The sequence below is a fragment of the Anser brachyrhynchus genome, assembly GCF_964034855.1.
Source record: "Anser brachyrhynchus genome assembly, contig: SCAFFOLD_686, whole genome shotgun sequence".
NCBI lineage: Eukaryota > Metazoa > Chordata > Aves > Anseriformes > Anatidae > Anser > Anser brachyrhynchus.
Window position 1 is genome coordinate 1 of NW_027663857.1, and position 17,400 is coordinate 17,400.

The following is a 17,400-nucleotide window of genomic DNA, read 5'->3' on the forward strand; positions in this document are numbered from 1 at the left end:
AAAAAAAAAAAAAAAAAGTATTTTTTTTTACTCAAAAACGACGCTTTTCCCCACCCGGAGCCACCTCTCACCGCCGCCTCGCGCCGCCGCCGCCACCTGCCCCTCGTCCCGCCCCCTCGCCGCGCGCCCATTGGCGGAGGCGGCACCGATTGGCAGGAGCGGCGCCCAATGGGGAAGCGCCTGAGCCCCTGCACCCTCCGCGCATGCGCCCCCCTCATTTCCAGTCAGCCGCCGTGCGGGCAAGGTGGGCACGGTCCCCCCCCTCCCCCCGGCCCCCCCCCCTCAAAAACCAGCCTCGGTTTTAGCCTCCAAAGTTTAATAATAATAAAAAAAAATCATAATACAATAAAATAAGGCCCCCCCCGGCCCCCCCCCCCCGCTACAAAGAGCCCGAGACCGGTAGTGTCGGCGAGGGGGCGGGGGGGGGGCCCGAAGCCGCCCCCCCACCTCTTCCTCTCCCCCCGCCCCCCCCCCCCAGCCCCCCAATTCCTATAAAAAACCCGGCGCGAGGGGGGGGGGAGGGAGGGGGGGGGCTGGGCCCTGCTGTGCTGGTTGTGCCCCCCCCCGGAGCTGGGGGGGGGGGGTCCCGGGCCCCCTTTGCGTGTGGTCCCCCCCCCCCCCCCCGGACGATACAAAAGAAATCAACTCAAATAATTACAGCACGGGGCGGGGGGGGCCGCTCCGGGTGGGGGGGGGGGGGCGCGATGGGGTTTGTTTTTTTTTGGGGGGGGGAGGGGGGGCCGCGGCCTCCTGGTCCCCCCCCCCCCCCATTTCTCCCCGCCGCCGCCGCCTTCAGGCGCGTCCATCCGAGGTGGGGGCTCCGCGTCACGAGTCCTGGGGGGGGGGGGAACACACACATGTAGTGCCCCCTCCCCAATAAATCCCCCCCCCGTACACCCCAAAAGCCCAAGGACCCCCCCGTAGCCCAAAACCCTTTTAAGGACCATCCCCCCCCCCCCCCGCCCCCCGTCCTAGCACTTCGGGGGCCCAGATACCCTCCCATGCCCCCCCCCCAGTTGCCCTTGCCCCCCCCCCCCAATTGGGGTCTCCTCTTCCCCCCCCATTACCCCAGGACCCCCCCCAAAGATATTGGGGTCCCCCTCACCCCAAAGCCCCCTCGGACCTCCCCCTTTAGTTACACTGACTCTCCCCCCCCCAGGATAATGAGGTCCCCCCCAGCCCCCCAGGACCCCCCCAATTAATTACACTGCCCCCCCCCCAAGATATTGGGGTGCCCCCCCCACTCCCCCCATAGTCCCCTAGGACCCCCCCCAATTAATTAGACTGCCCCCCCCAAATATTGGGGTACCTCCCCCACTCCCCCTATAGCCCCCTAGGACCCCCCCCAATTAATTACACTGCCCCCCCCCCCAAGATATTGGGGTACAGCCCCACAGCCCCCTAGGACCCCCCCCAATTAAGTCCACTGCTCCCCCCAAGATACTGGGGGCCCCCCCCAAGATACTGGGGGCCCCCCCCAAGATACTGGGGGCCCCCCCCAAGATACTGGGGGCCCCCCCATTCCCCCAAGACCCCCCCCAATTCATCACTACCCCCCCCAAGATATTGGGGTGCCCCCCCACTCCCCCTAGGACCCCCCCCAATTAATTCCACTGCCCCCCCCCCCCAGGATAACGGGGTCCCCTCCCCACTCACCCCCGTGGCGTGGGGGCCGGGGGGGGGGCTGTCCCGGGGGGCCCCCCCCTCAGGACCCCTGCTCCTCTTTGGCTCCAGCTCCTCCTTGGCCAGGGGGGGGGCATCGCCCCGATCCCCCCGGCGCTTGCGGCGCCGCTCGGGGTCCCGGCCCCGGCCCCGCGCCCCCCGCCGCTCCGCCTGCTCCAGCTGGGGGGGGGGGACATAGGGTCAACGTGTGCACCCCCCCCCCCAAAGATTTGGGGGGGATTTGGGGTCCCAAAAGCGAGGAGGAAGGGGAATAAGGGAGGGTTTTGGGGTCCCAAAGGAAATTTGGGGTCCCCAAGGAAATTTGGGGTCCCCGCTTGAGGAAGAGGGGGAGTAAGGGAGGGATTGGGGGTCATCTTGAGGAAGGGGGGGGCAATAAGGGAGGGGTTTTGGGGTCCCCATTGAAATTTGGGGTCCCCCCCCTTGAGGAAAAGGGGGAATAAGGGATGGGGTTGTGGGTACCGAGGGTTTTGGGGTCTCCTCCTTCAGGAGGAGGGGGAATAACGGGCGGGTTTGGGGTCCCCAAGAGATTTGGGGTCATCTTGAGGAAGAAGGGGAATAAGGGATGGGTTTTGGGGTCCCCAAAGAAATTTGGGGTCCCCCCCCCTTGAGGAAGAGGGGGAATAAAGGTGGGGTTTTGGGGTCCCCCCCTCGAAGAGGAGGGGGAATAGGGGATGGTTCGGGGTCCCCGTGTCAAGGATGTGACAAAATAGGGTGCGGGGAAATGCCCGGCGGCGGTTTTGGGGTCTCCCGTGACCATTTTCGGTCCCCGCCTTGAACAGGAGCTGGGAGAGGACACGGGGAGGAGGCCGGGGAAGGTTTTGGGGTCCGGGGGGGGCTATTTGGGGTCCCCGAGATGCAGGAAACAGAGGGAAACATTTCGGGGGGCCCGGTTCTGGGATCGCCGGGGGATTTTTGGGGTCCCCTACGAGACTCGGGGCAGGCTCGGGATCCCGGGGAGGCTCCGGCCTCGACCTCGGGTGGTCGTGGGGTGGCTTTTGGGGTTTTCTGGGGTGGTTTTGGGTTACTGGGGGCTTGGGGTGGTTGGGGGGGGGATTTGGGGTGCCCGGGGGGGGTTTTGGGGTGCCCGTACCTCGAGGAGGAGGCGGAAGAGGCCGAGGGGGGGCGGGCGGGCGGCCTGCAGCAGGCGCCAGATGCTCTGGGCCTCGTCCAGCGTCACCTCGAGGAGGTCGCCCTCCATCATCAGCTCCTCCAGCGGCCGCCGCGCGCCCTCGGCCAGCTCCAGCACCGGGCCCTGCAGCCGCGGCAGCGCCGCGCTCAGCGCCTCCAGCTCTGCGGGGACACGGCGGCACGTGGGGGGGACGCCCCGAGGACGGGGGGGACGCCCCGAGGACCGGGGGGGCACCCCAAGGACGGGGGGGCCACCCCGAGGACAGGGGAGACATGACGAGGACACTGGGGGCCACCCCAGGACATTGGGGGACCACCATGAGGACCTGGGGGGTCACCCCAAGGACGGGGGGGCCACCCCGAGGACATTACGGGCCACCCCGAGGACACTGGGGACACCACGAGGACACTGGGGGCCACCCCAGGACGTTGGGGGACCACCATGAGGACCTGGGGGATCACCCCAAGAAATGTTGGGGGTCACCCCGAAAACATTGGGGGCCACCCCAAAAACATTGGGGCCACCAGGAGGACACAACGAGGTCGTGGGGGCCACCCCAGGATGTTGGGGGACCCCCATGAGGATATAGGGGGCCACCACGAGGACGTGGGGGGCCACCCCAGGATGTTGCGGGACCACCATGAGGACACAGGGGTCACCCCGAGGACACTGGGGCCACCCCAAAAACACTGGGGTCACCCCAAGGACGTGGGGGCCACCCCAAGGACGTGGGGGCCACCCCAAGGACGTGGGGGCCACCCCAAGGACGTGGGGGCCACCCCAGGACATTGGGGGACCACCATGAGGACCTGGGGGACCACCCCAAGAAATGTTGGGGGGCACCATGAGGACCGTAGGGGTCACCCCAAAAACACTGGGGTCACCCCAAGGACGTAGGGGCCACCCCAAGGACATTACGGGCCACCCCGAGGACGCTAGGGCCACCCCGAGGACGTGGGGGCTGCCCCAGGATGTTGGGGGACCACCATGAGGACATAGGGGGCCACCACGAGGACATGGGGGGGTCACCCCAAGAACGTTGGGGGGCACCATGAGGACGTGGGGGGCACCCCAAGAACGTTTGGGGTCACCCCGAGGACACTCGGGCCACCCCAAAAACACTGGGGTCACCACAAGGACGTGGGGGCCACCCCAGAATGTTGGGGGACCACCATGAGGACATAGGGGGCCACCACAAGGACATGGGGGGGTCACCCCAAGAAATGTTGGGGGGCACCATGAGGACGTAGGGGTCACCCCGAGGACATTGGGGCCTCCCCAAAAACATTGGGGTCGCCACAAGGACGCAGGGGGCCACCCCAAAAAGTTGGGGTACACCCTGAGGCCGTTGGGGGCCGCCCCGAGGACGTGGGGCCAGCGGGTTCAGGAAGGGAACGGGGCCGACACGGGGGGGGTCCCAGGCCCCGTGGGGCTTCCACGGGATCCTCCGGGATCCCGTAGATCCCCTGGGATCCACTGCCCCCCCTGCAGCCCCCCCAAACGTTCCCCGCGCCCCCACTCACCCGAGGGCAGGGGGCCGTTCTTCTCCGGGCTGGGGGCGTCACCGTTCTCCACCGAGACCTGGGGGGGGGGGGGACACAAAAAGGGTCACGGAGAGGGGCGTTGTGCCCCCCCAAACCCCACAACCCCCCCCCCAAACCCCACTACAGCAGCTCCATGCCCCCCGCCACCCCAAAAAGCGCCCCTAAAGCCCCTGTCGCCCCTAAAGCACGCCCCCGCTGTCCCTAAAGCCGCCCTGGCCAGCCCCAAAGGGGTCCCCCCCTGCCCCTAGAAGCCCCCCACCCCAAAAAGCAACCCTAAAGCCCCCGCCACCCCAAAAGCTACCCTAGGTGCCCCAAAAGCCGCCCCTGCTGCCCCAAAGCCCACCACCACCACCCCAAAAGGGCCCCCCACCACCCCAAAAAGCCACCCCCTGAAGTCCCTACTGCCCCAAAAGCTACCCTAGCTGCCCTAAAAGCCTCCCGCCACCACCCTAAAGGGCTCCCCACCGCCTGTAAAAGCCCCCCACCCCAAAAGCTGTCCCCCAAAGGGCCCCCCACCACCCCAAAGGGCCCACCACCCCAAAAGCCACCCCCTAAAGTCCCCACTGCCCCCAAAGCTGCCCCCTAAAGCCCCCACCGTCCCAAAAGGGGCCCCCACTGCCCCCCGCTGCCCCAAAGCTGCCCCCCCCACACCCCCAAAAGCCTCCCACCAACACCCCAAAGGGCTCCCCCCTACCCCTAAAAGCCCCCCGCCCCAAAAGCCGCCCCAAAGCTGCCCCCGCCGCCCCCAAAAGGGCCCCCCCCTGCCCCCAAAAGCCACCCACCGCCCCCAAAAGCCACCCCCGCTGCCCCCAAAGCTGCCCCCCCGCCCCAAAGCTGCCCCCCCACCGCCCCAAAAGCCTCCCACCAGCACCCTAAAGGGCTCCCCAACTGCCCCTAAAAGCCCCCCGCCCCCAAAATCCGCCCCCACCGCCACCCTAAAGGGCTCCCCACTGCCCCTAAAAGGCCCCCACCCCAAAATCCGCCCCCTAAAGTCCCTACCAGCCCCAAAGCCGCCCCCAAAAGCCCCCCCTGACCCCCAAAAGCCCCCCGACCCCCAAAAGGCGCCCCCTAAAGTCCCCACCACCCCCAAAGCCGCCCCCAAAAGCCCCCCCAGACCCCCCAAAAGCCCCCCCAGACCCCCCAAAAGCCCCCCCAGACCCCCCAAAAGCCCCCCCCAGACCCCCCAAAAGCCCCCCCCTGCCCCACACCTTGGTCTGCTCGTTGCGGCTGGCCTCCCGCAGCGCCCCGGCCCCGTCGCCGTGCAGGCGGTGCCGCAGGGCCGCCAGGCGCTCCAGGGGGGCGGCCAGCTCGGGGGAGGCCAGGAGGCGGCGCGCGCGGTCCTGCCAGGTGATGGCGCGCTCCGTCAGGCACTGCAGCGCCTCGCCCTCGGGCAGCCGCACCGGCAGCTTCTGCAGGGCCACCAGCAGCGCCAGGATGGTCTCGAGGCGCGGGCGGCGCGAGCGCTGGCAGAGCGGGCACAGGAACTTGGCGTCCCACTCCCACCACGGCGCCGAGGGTTTTTGGGAGGCCAGGCGGGGCCAAGCCACGCAGGAGGCGTGGAACCAGTCCCGGCAGAGCTGGCACTGGAGCATGCCGGGGGTGGGAGGCTGGCCGCAGACGCACGAAGGAGGCCCGGGGCCGGGAGCGGGCGGCGCGGGTTTTTGGGAGTTGGCGTGGCGCAGGCGCAGCATGCCCTCCTTCTCCTTCTGCTCGCCTTCCTTGAAGGCCACGATCTAACAGGGTGGGGAAAAAGGGGAAAAAATTAAATAAATAAGGGGGTGTAGAGCGAGGGGGAAGGGTTACGGGGCGCCCCGCGGCTCGCCCGGCCCCTCACCACGGCGCCGGGGTCGCGGAGATCCTGCGCCGACAGCCCCAGGCTCTCGGCGTCCAGCTTGTAGAGCCCCGGCTGCTCCTGCCGCCACTTGAGCCGCTTGCTGCTGTCGGAGCCGGCGTCGGCGCAGGGGCACAGCACCTTGGGGGGGGAGGAAATAAAAAAAAGGAAAGGGGGGCTGGCCGTGAGGTCCCCGCCCCTCTTTTTGGCCCCCCCGGCGGCGCCGTCACGCACCTCGAGCAGGGTGTAGCAGGAGTTTTTCTTGAGGAAGGTGCGGGAGGCTTTGTCCCGCCACGAGTGGGCCGTGCCCACCTGCACCTCGAGCTGCCGCAGCTCCTCCAGGCGCACCGGCAGGTCCCGGCCCACCGCCACCAGCCCCTCGAGATCGTCCAGGCAGGGGTAGTGATCTCCGTTCTAGGGGAAAAAAGGAAAAAAAAAGGGGGTGAGCCCCCCCCCGGCTAAGATAAAAGCACGGGGAGGGGGCGGCGGAGCCCACCTGGATCTCCTCCACGTCGGCGATCCAGGCGCGAGCCTTGGCCAGCGCCTCCTTGAGGGCCTGGATGTTGGGCAGCAGCGCCGGGATGTTCTCCGCCTCCTTGATGATGGCCGCCAGGGTGGCGGGGGGGGTGCTTCTGCCTGCGGGGGGGGTGGGAAAATACAAGGAGGGGGTGAGGACCCCACCCCCAAATCCCAAACGCGGCCTCGCCGACCCCCAGGAACGGAGGCGGACGAGCCCCAGCCCCCTGAAACCCCTCCTGAGGGACGTGGGGAGGGCTCCCGGGCCCTTTAACCCCTGAGAAGGGCACAGGGGGCAGCCCCCAGCCCCTTAATCCCCCCTCCCAAACCCCAAACGTCCTCCTGGGGGATACCGGGACCACCTGGAGGGACTCAGGGACCCCCCAGCCCCTTAACTCCCCTTCCCAAAACCCGAAAGAGCCCCTGAGGGATACTGGGACCCCCTTAAGGGACTCAGGGACCCTCCCCAGCCCCTTAATTCCCCCTCCCAAAACCCAAAGGAGCCCCTGGGGGATACCAGGACCCCCTCAAAGGACTCAGGGACCCCCTCCAAGGACTCAGGGACTCCCCCCAGCCCCTTAATTCCCCCTCCCAAAACCCGAAGACCTCCCTAGGGGATACCAGGACCCCCTCCAGGGACTCCAGGACCCTCCCCAGCCCCTTAATTCCCCCTCCCAAAACCCGACGGAGCCCCTGAGGGATACCGGGACCCCCTCCAGGGACTCAGGGACCCCCCCCAGCCCCCCTCACCGGGGGGGGGGCCGCATCCTGACCTGGCCTCCAGGCACATCTGGGCCTTCTCCTCCCAGCGCTGGGCGATGGTGAGCAGCTCCTGCAGCTCGGCCATGGCCACGTCGACGGCGGGGCTGGGCGCCACGGTGCGGCCGGCCTGGATCAGGCCCCTCATGACGGGGAGGGGGACGCGGGCGCGGGGGGAGCGCAAGGTGGCCGTCACCTCCTCCAACCAAGCGGCCTGGGCCAGCTGCCGCTCCAACCTGCGCCCCTCCGGGACCTCCACGCCGAGCCGGGCCCCCCCGTTCCAGCAGCCCCCGTAAAGCCCCCGGAGCTGGGGGGGCCGCTCCGGGTCCCCCCGGGGGGGTCGCTTCCAGAGCCGCCCGCGCCTCCGCTTGGAAGGCTTCGACGCGTTCCAGCAGGGCCTGGGGGGGGAAAAAAAGAGGGGGGGGGGGGACACGGTCAGCGCTGCTGACTTGGTGTCCCGCCCCCTGGGGGTTCCGGGGGGGTGGGGGGGACATTGGGGGGCCCCCCCGGCTCACCTGGACCTCCCCGATTTGGTGCATGACGCAGGGGAGTTGGTTCATCTGCTCCAGGAAGGCGCGGAGCTCCTCCACCGTCAGCGAGGGCGCTGGAAGCCTGGGGTTGTTTTGGGGCGGGGGGGGGGGACAGGGGACGCGTCACCCCCCCTGCTGCGGGGACGTGGGGGGGGCTGGGACCCCCCCACACACCACCAGGGTGGGGACAGAGGCGAACGGGGCCTGGAGGGGACAGGGCAGGGACGAGGGGACACGGTGGCCATCAGGGACGTGGCACGAGCCTGGGGGCTGCAGGGGACAGAGCCAGGGGACAAGGAGGGGACAGGGCAAGGACGCGACGGGGACAAAAAGCCACCTGGGCACCGCAGCGACGCGGTGACAGGGGACGGGGAGAAACAGGACGGGGAGAAACGGGGCGAAAACGGGGGAGAAACGGGACGAGAACGGGGAGAGGACGGGACGGGGATGGAGAGGGAAGGCAGGGGGGCTTCGGGGGGACACCAGGGGGACATCGGGGGACACCGGGGGGACATGGGGGGACGCTCACCCGGTCTCCTGGGAGCTGATGAGCCCCAGGGCCTCGGAGACGCAGCGCTCGGCCTGGCTGAGGCAGCCCTTGAGGCGGTGCAGCAGCTCGTTCTCGGGGAACTTGCGCTCCCGCGCCTCCGACTCCAGCGCCCGCAGCTCCTCCAGCGCTGCCGGGGAGGGGACGGGGACGTCAGGGCCGCGCTGGGACCCCCCCCCGACGCCCCTAAAAGACCCCCCCCCCCGCCTTTTTTTTTCCCCCCCCCCGGACCCCCCACTCACTCCGCTTGCGGCCGTCCTCCACCTCCAGGGCGATGCGCACCTTGTTGGCCCACATGTCGAAGGACTCGGCGCGCACCTTCAGCTTGTGCAGCATGGCCGGCAGCTCGTCCAGCGTGTAGCGGTACCTTTTGGGGGGAAAAAGGGCTTTTTTGGGTTTCCAGTTTTTTTTTTTTGGGGGGGAAGCACGGACGCTGTGGGGATGCCAAGGGCTGTGACACCCCCAAACCTCCCTTATGGGGACGCAGGGACCCGCAGCACCCCCAGACTTCAACCCCATCCCGCTATTTGGGGACACCAAAACCCACAGCACCCCCAAACCGTGCCCACAGCTCCCTTACAGGGACACCAAGGCCCAAAGCACCCCCAAACTCTGCCCAGGTGCCCCTTTTGGGGGGGACACAGGGACCCCCAGCACCCCCAAACAGTGCCCACACCCCCATTTTGGGGACACAGGGACCCAGAGCACCCCCAAACCGTGCCCACATCCCCCTTTTGGGGACACCAAGACCCTCGGCACCCCCAAACCGTACCCACACCCCCCTTTTGGGGACACAGGGACCCAGTGCACCCCAAACCACGTCCACGTCCCCCTCTTTGGCTACACCAAGACCCCCGGCACCCCCAAACCGTGCCCACATCCCCGTTTGGGTACACCAAGACCCATGGCACCCCCAAACCGTACCCAAACGGGGGGATGTGGGCACACCAAGACCCCCAGCACCCCCAAACCGTGCCCACACCCCCCTATTTGGCTACACCAAGACCCCCGGCACCCCCAAACCGTGCCCACACCCCTCTTTTGGGGACACAGGGTCCCAGAGCACCCCCAAACCATGTCCACGTCCCCCTGTTTGGGTACACCAAGACCCCCAGCACCCCCAAACCGTGCCCACATCCCCCTATTTGGCTACACCAAGACCCCTGGCACCCCCAAACCGTGCCCACATCCCCCTATTTGGCTACACCAAGACCCCCGGCACCCCCAAACCGTGCCCACATCCCTCTTTTGGGGGACGCGGGGCCCCAAACCACGCCCCCCAAACCCGCCCCCCCCTTTTGCGGGGAGCCCCCACCTGAGGTACTGCTTGCTGCGGGGGCACTTGCAGAGGTCGTCCATGTGGTAGAGGCAGACGAGGCACTGCGGGCAGTCGTAGCAGGCCAGCGCCGAGAGGAAGCACGTCGTCTTGCACTTGTCGCACTGCCTCTCGTCGTCGGGCAGCAGCTCGAACGCTTCCCTCTCCGCCTCCGTGATGCCCTGCGGGGTTCGCGGGGTGGCTCAGCGCGGCCCCGTCCCCGAACGCGTCCCCCCACCCCCTGCCGTGGCGGTGTCCCCTCCCCACCTTTTCCAGCAGCGCCTTGCGGAGCTTGCGCTCCTCCTGCACCAGCACGAACATCTCCTTGTGCACGGCGGCCGCCAGGTTGAGGTCGAGCTTCTCGGGGCAGGCTGCCATCTTGCAGATGAGCTCCTCGTGGGAGAAGACGCAGTAGCGGCGCAGGCGGCGGTAGTGCTCGATGCACTGCCGGCCGGCGGGGAGCTGGGAGGAAAAGGGGGAACAGGGGGGGACACGTCACCCCAAAATCGCGGGGGGGGTGGGGGGCGGAGGGGCTGGGGTAGGGCGCGGGGGTTTAGGGGCGCGCTGAGGGGTTTGCGGCGGGTTTGGGGGGGTTTAGGGGGCATTTGGACCGGGTTTGGGGGGGTTTAGGGGGCATTTGGACCGGGTTTGGGGGGGTTTAGGGGGCATTTGGACCGGGTTTGGGGGGCTTTAGGGGGCGTTTGGACCGGGTTTGGGGGGGTTTAGGGGTGCACAGAGGCATTTAGCCCGGGTTTGGGGGCATTTAGGGGGCATTTGGCCCAGGTTTGGGGGGGTTTAGGGGGCATTTGGACTGGGTTTGGGGGGCTTTAGGGGGCATTTGGACCGGGTTTGGGGGGGTTTAGGGGGCATTTGGACCGGGTTTGGGGGGGTTTAGGGGGCATTTGGACCGGGTTTGGGGGTTTAGGTGTGCACAGAGGCATTTAGCCCGGGTTTGGGGGGATTTAGGGGGCATTTGGCCCAGGTTTGGGGGGGTTTAGGGGTGCACTGAGGGGTTTGCGGCAGGTTTGGGACGATTTAGGGGATATTTGTTCTGGGTTTGGGGGGATTTAGGGGTGCACAGAGGCATTTGGCCCGGGTTTGGGAGGATTTAGGGGGCATTTGACCCAGTTTTGGGGGTTTAGGGGTGCACAGAGGCATTTAGCCCGGGTTTGGGAGGATTTAGGGGGCATTTGGCCCAGGTTTGGGGGGATTTAGGGGTGCACAGATGGGTTTGTGGCAGGTTTAGGAGGATTTAGGGGGCACTTGGACCGGGTTTGGGGGGGTTTAGGGGTGCACTGAGGGGTTTACGGCAGGTTTGGGAGGATTTAGGGGGCGTTTGGACCGGGTTTGGGGGGATTTAGGGGTGCACAGATGGGTTTGTGGCAGGTTTGGGAGGATTTAGGGGGCATTTGGCCTGGGTTTGGGGGGGTTTAAGGGTACACTGAGGGCTTTGTGGCAGGTTTGGGAGGATTTAGGGGGCATTTGGCTCAGGTTTGGGGGGATTTAGGGGTGCACAGAGGCATTTCGCCCAGGTTTGAGGGGATTTAGGGGTGCACTGAGGGGTTTGCCCCAGGTTTGCGGGGATTTAGGGGTGCACTGAGGGGTTTCTGTGACATTTGGGAGGATTTAGAGGGCATTTGGCCCAGGTTTGAGGGGATTTAGAGGTGCAGAGAGGCATTTGGCCCAGGTCTGGGGGGATTTAGGGGGCATTTGGCCCAGGTTTGGGAGGATTTAGGGGTGCAGAGAGGCATTTGGCCCAGGTTTGGGGGGATTTAGGGGTGCTTAGAAGGGTTTGCTCTGGGTCTGGGGGGATTTAAGGGTGCACAGAGGCATTTGTTCTGGGTTTGGGGGGATTTAGGGGTGCACAGAGGCATTTGTTCTGGGTTTGGGGGGATTTAGGGGTACACAGATGTGTTTGCCCCAGGTTTGGGGGGGATTTAAGGCTGTTTGGAGGCTTATGCCCGAGGTCTGGGGGGATTTAGGGGTGTTCAGAGGCGTTTGTCTCACATGTGGGGGAATTCAGGGGGCATTTGCCTCAAGTCTGGAGGGATTTAGGGGTGCTTAGAGGCGTCTGCCCCAGATTTGGGGGGATTTCGGAGTGCACAGAGGTGCTTGCTCCAGGTTTAGGGGGCATTTGGCCCAGATTTGGGGATGTTTGCATCGGGTTTGGGGACGTATGAAGGTGTTTGCCCTGGACTCGGGGGGATTTAGGGATGTATGAGGGCATTTGCCTCAGTTTTGTGGGCTCTGGGGGCATGTGAAGGTGTTTGTCCCAGATTTGGGGTGGTTTTTAGGGGGATCCTAGGTTTGGGGGGGGGCCTAAAAATGTTGACCCCTGGTTAGGGAGGATTTGGGGAAGGTCGAAGGCATTTACCCAGAGTTTGGGGCATTTTGCTGTAAGTTTGGGGGCAGATTTGAAGATATTTACCCCAAATTTAAGGAGTTGGGGGTGGCGCTGCCCCAGATTTTGGGGTATTTTTTTTCTGGGGGGCTTCAATGCATTCACCCCAGATTTAGCGGAGGTTTTGGGTGTCTGCCCAGGGTCGGAGGGCATTTTTAGGGGGGTCTTCCCTACATTTAGGGACCACTTCACCTCAAAAACCACCTCCCACCCCATACCACAGCTCGCCATCGCCCTGCGAGGGAGGGCACGGCGCTCGCGGCGCCCCAAATCCCCTCCTTCTGGTTCACCCAATGTTTTGGGGGGATCGCCCTGTTTTTTGGGCGGGGGATCACCCCATTTTTGGGGGGCTCACCCAGTCGGCGGTGCAGAAGTTGACGGCCTCGGCGAAGTTGTAGCCCTGGTTGAAGCCGCTGTGGTACGCCCGCGGGAAGGTGATGACGAACTCGCCGGCGCACTGGTTGGTCCTCACGACCTACAAATGTGGGGGGGTGGCACAATATAGGGGATAAAACGGGGGGGGATTTGGGGAGGCGGCGGGGCTCGGGGCCACCCCGATACTCACGGGGACGCCGTGGGCCATGAGGGTGTTGGGGTTCATGAGGGTGACGAGCTGGTGCAGCAGGTCGGGCTGGCTCTCGAAGAGCTCGGGCGTCAGCTTCTTCATCACCTCCTCCAGGTGCTCCGCCGCGAAGGACGGCACGCCGTACCACGTCTTGGGCTCGCCCCTGGGGAGACAAAGGGGGGGGCAGGGGCACCCCAAAACCTCCAGTCACCCCGCAGCGCGTCTTGGGACGGCCCCCAGGGGGGCGGCAGCACCCTAAAAGCAGCCTTCAGGGTTTCGGGCTCGGCCCTTGGGCTTCCTCCTGCCCCGCACGACGTTGTGGGGTCACCAGCACCCCAAAAGCCTCCTCTGGCCCCATCCCACGTGGTTGGCTCACCCCTGAGGGAGCAGCAGCACCCCAAAAACTTACTCCCGCGTCTTCACCTTGTCCCTGAGTGGTCAACCCCAAAAGCCTTTCCTTGCCCCATCCCACATCTTGGGACGGACCCTAGGGGGTCAACAGCACCCCAAAATCCTCCTTCCATACCTTGAACTCGTTTCTGGGGGGTCAACAGCACCCCAAAAGCCTCCTTCCATACCTTGAACTCATTTCTGGGGGATCAACAGCACCCTAAAAACCTCCTTCCATAACTTGAGCTCATCCTTGGAGGGTCAACAGCACCCCAAAAACCTCGTCCCACACCTTCTGCTCACCCCTACGGGGTCAATAGCACCCCAAAAGCCTCCTTCCGTATCTTGAGCTCATCCCTGTGGGGTCAACAGCACCCCAAAAACTTACTCCTGTATCTTGAGCTCATTTTTGGGGGGTCAATAGCACCCCAAAAACCTCCTTCTGTATCTTGAGCTCATCCCTAGAGGGTCAAAAGCACCCCAAAAACCTCATCCCACATCTTCTGCTCACCCCTATGGGGTCAATAGCACCCCAAAAGCCTCCTTCCGTATCTTAAGCTCATCCCTGGAGGGTCAACAGCACCCCAAAAACCTCATCCCACCCCTTCTGCTCATCCCTGAGGGGCTCAAGAGCACCCCAAAAGCCTCCTCCTGCCCCCCCCGAGCCCCCCTACCAGTGGAGGTAGTTGATGGAGTAGCTCCAGTGGTCCTCGATGTGCCAGCAGAAGGCGGAGAAGACCATGCCCACGTAGAGCCAGGGCACCTTCATGCCCGAGATGTCGGCGTTGATGTGGCACAGCACCGACTGCTTCAGCACCGGCATCACGTTCAGGTTCCAGCCGCTGCCGGCGTACTCCTGCGGGGGGAGGGACGGTGTCACCCCCACGTTGGGGACAGCATCGCCCCCCCTCCGCGGGGACAAACGGGGACCCCCCCCTTCACCTCCTCCTCGGGAGAGAGCTTCCTCTTGCCGTCGCTGATGGGGAAGCCGCTGCCGAATTCCTTGGAGTGGATGTCGGCGCCGTACTCCACCGTCACGTCCTCCTCGATGCTGTTCACCAGCCGCCAGAATTCCTTCTCCACCAGCTCCGTGGGGACCATCTGGGGGGGGATGGGGGACACGCACGCGTCAGGGACAAAACGGGGGGCTCGGGGGGGGTCCCCGATGCCTCGCGGGGGGTGTGGGGACTGACGTGGACGGGCATGTTGAAGTAGTCGGCCTTGAAGGAGTCGGCCATCTCGCCGAAGCTCTGCAGCGTGTACTCCCGCGTCGCCTGCTCGAAGCCGAAAGCCTCCGGCGGCCGCTTGCATTCCTTTGGGGGGGGGGAGAGACGGGGGGGGCTTGGGGTGGGGGTCTCTGACCCCACAGAGGGAGCACGAGTCCCCCAGCCCCACAGAAGCGATAAAACAGGACAAAAAGGGTTCCTCGGCCACGCGTGCGGGACGGGTCCCCGGCTTTCAAAGCGGACGCGACGCGGATTTCTCGGTCCCCCGGACGGAAGGGGACGTGAATCGGGGGTCCCCGGCCCCATAAATAGGATGTGGGGGTCCCGAACCCGCAGAAAGATGGGCTAAGGAGAGATTCAGGGGTCCCTGGTCCCGCAAACAGGACGCGCGGGTGCTGGCCCCGCAGAAATACGGGACGCGCTGCGGTCTGGGAGGCCCCAGCTGCGCAGAGGGCACGCGGGGGTCCCCAACCCCGCAGACACAACACCCTCTGGGGGTCCCCAACCTCGGCGACGTGACACGGGGGTCCCCGGCCCCGCAAATACGGGATTTCGGGTCCCCAGCCCCGCAGACGGATGGGGAAGGCTGCGAACTGCGGGGTGGGGGAGCCCCTCGGACACGACACGGGGGTCCCCGTCCCCACGCGGAGATGGGACGCGGCGGGGACAATGGGGGGGGGTGACCCCGCGCCCCCCCCTTACCGCCATGACGCATTTGGGGCAGCGCCAGATGCCCTTGGGGATCTCGGGCAGGGGCGGCAGGAGGCAGAAGATGTGGTAGTTGTCGTCGCAGCCGTCGCACAGCAGCAGCTTGTCGTCCTCGTCCCCCCGCGAGCAGATGCGGCAGATGTACGAGTCCACCTGGCGGGACGCCGCCAAGGGGTTAGGGGAACGGGGAGGGGGTCCCGGCCCTATTTGCGTGTCCCCCCCCCCCCCCCGAGCTTTCAAGCCCCACTTACGAACTGGCTGTTGCTGTGGCTGCGGCGCAGGCGCATGGTCATCTTGGTGCAGGGCTCGGGGCTGTGCCGCAGCTCCTCCTTGCCCTCCAGGTAGGCGCGGGGCGACGCCGGCTCCACCTTGGCCTCGGGCCCCGCCGGCTCCTCCTTCACCACCACGGTCGGGGGGCACTCGGGACCCTCTTTATCTGCGGGGCGATGCGACGGGGGGTGGGGGGTCACAAAGCCGCCCCCCGGTAACCCCCCGGCCCGCCCCATCGCTCGCTGCCTCCGCCCCACGGCACCTTTTTTCCGCAGGGTCTTGTCTTTGGCCACCAGCCCCAGCCCCAGCATCTTGGGGCCGGCCCCGTAGATCTGCAGCTTCTTCAGCTCCGGGTTCTTCTCGATGTCCTCCTCCGTCGGCTCGGGCTGCGGGACAAGCATCGGGGCGGGGGGGCTCCCTAAAAGCTCGGGAGGGGGTTATTTTAATTTTTGGGGGGGGGGTCGGGGCGGGGCGGGGGCGCTCGGGGAAGGGCTCACCTCCTGCTGCAGGCGCTTGGCGCGCCGGCCGTAGCTGTTGAACTTGGAGGGCTGGACGGACTGGCGCAGCGGGATGCTGTGGGGCTTGTACTCCCGGTCCTTCTCCTCGCTCTCGAACGGCCTCGTGTTGCACTGCTGGAGGGACGGGGCCGTCAGCGGGGACCCCCCCGGTTCTAAAATCCCCCCCCCCGTTCTAAAATCCCCCCCCCCGTTCTAAAATCCCTCCCCCCGGTTCTAAAATCCAACCCCTCCAGTTCCAAAACCCCCCCCAAGGCTCTAAATCCCCCCCCCCCAAGGTTCTAAAATCCAACCCCTCCGGTTCTAAACCCCCCCCCCCAAAGTGCTAAACCCCCCCCCCAGGGGTTCTAAACCCCCCCCCCCAGGGGTTCTAAACCCCCCCCCCCAGGGGTTCTAAAACCCAAGCCCCCTGGTTCTACACCCCCCCCCCCCAAGGTGCTAAAACCACCCCCCCAAGGTGCTAAACCCCTCCCCCCCCGGTTCTAAATTCCCCCCCCAAGGTCCTAACCCCCCCCCCCAAGGGTTCTAAACCCCCCCCCCAAGGTCCTAAACCCCCCCCCCCCAAGGTTCTAAAATCCAACCCCTCCCGGTTCTAAATTCCCCCCCCAAGGGTCCTAAACCCCCCCCCCCCCAGGGGTTCTAACCCCCCCCCCCCAAGGGGTTCTAAAACCCAACCCCCCCGGTTCTACACCCCCCCCCCCCAAGGTGCTAAACCCCCCCCCCCCGGTTCTAAATTCCCCCCCCAAGGTCCTAAACCCCCCCCCCAAGGTCCTAACCCCCCCCCCCAAGGTCCTAACCCCCCCCCCAAGGTCCTAACCCCCCCCCCCAAGGTCCTAACCCCCCCCCCCCCCAAGGTCCTAAACCCCCCCCCCCCCCAGAGGTTCTAAAATCCCCCCGCAAGGTCCTAAACCTCCCCCCCAAGGTCCTAAAATCCCACCCCCCGGTCCTAACCCCCCCCCCAAGGTCCTAAAATCCCACCCCCCGGTCCTAAACCCCCCCCCCCCCCCCCCCCCCAGGGTTCTAAAATCCAACCCCTCCAGTTCTAGATGCCCCCCCCCGTTCTAAAACTCCCCCCCCAAGGTCCTAAACCCCCCCCCCCAAGGTCCTAAACCCCCCCCCCCCAAGGTCCTAACCCCCCCCCCCCCAAGGTTCTAAAACTCCCCCTCCGGTTTTAAACCCCCCCCCAAGGTCCTAACCCCCCCCCCGCGCCCCCCCCCGCGCCCTCACCACCAGGTTGGCCCCCGACTGGTACATCTCGTAGGGGTAGATGATGCGCTCGTAGTGGGCGCGCAGCAGCGAGCCGATGTTCTTCCCCGACGGGTAGGCGAGGCGCTGCGCCACCCGCGCCCACCGCCGGTCCTTGCAGATGGCCTCGTAGCCCCCCTCCTCCATCACCACCTGAAAACGAAGCCGGGGGGGGGGGTTACGCGATGTCTGCCCCCCCCCCCCCCCAAAAAAATCCCCCCCCCGG

The 17,400-nt window shown here is 66.1% G+C and overlaps 1 protein-coding gene across 1 annotated transcript; it reads right to left on the reverse strand.

Annotated features, from left to right (window-relative positions):
* Nucleotides 1-710: 710 nt before the first annotated feature.
* On the reverse strand, nt 711-17,345 carry LOC308186736 (lysine-specific demethylase 5C-like). Its single transcript, XM_080608911.1, is given in 26 exon segments — nt 711-834; nt 1,657-1,842; nt 2,774-2,973; nt 4,336-4,393; nt 5,565-6,089; nt 6,191-6,328; nt 6,422-6,601; nt 6,684-6,812; nt 6,814-6,823; nt 7,477-7,736; nt 7,738-7,860; nt 7,978-8,074; nt 8,522-8,669; nt 8,782-8,906; nt 9,855-10,036; nt 10,122-10,316; nt 12,611-12,730; nt 12,821-12,983; nt 13,885-14,066; nt 14,153-14,311; nt 14,404-14,523; nt 15,139-15,297; nt 15,396-15,580; nt 15,677-15,800; nt 15,912-16,046; nt 17,157-17,345. Coding segments are annotated over 26 exon segments (4,077 nt in total). The 5' UTR covers nt 17,322-17,345; the 3' UTR covers nt 711-825.
* Between the last annotated feature and the right edge of the window lie 55 nt (nt 17,346-17,400).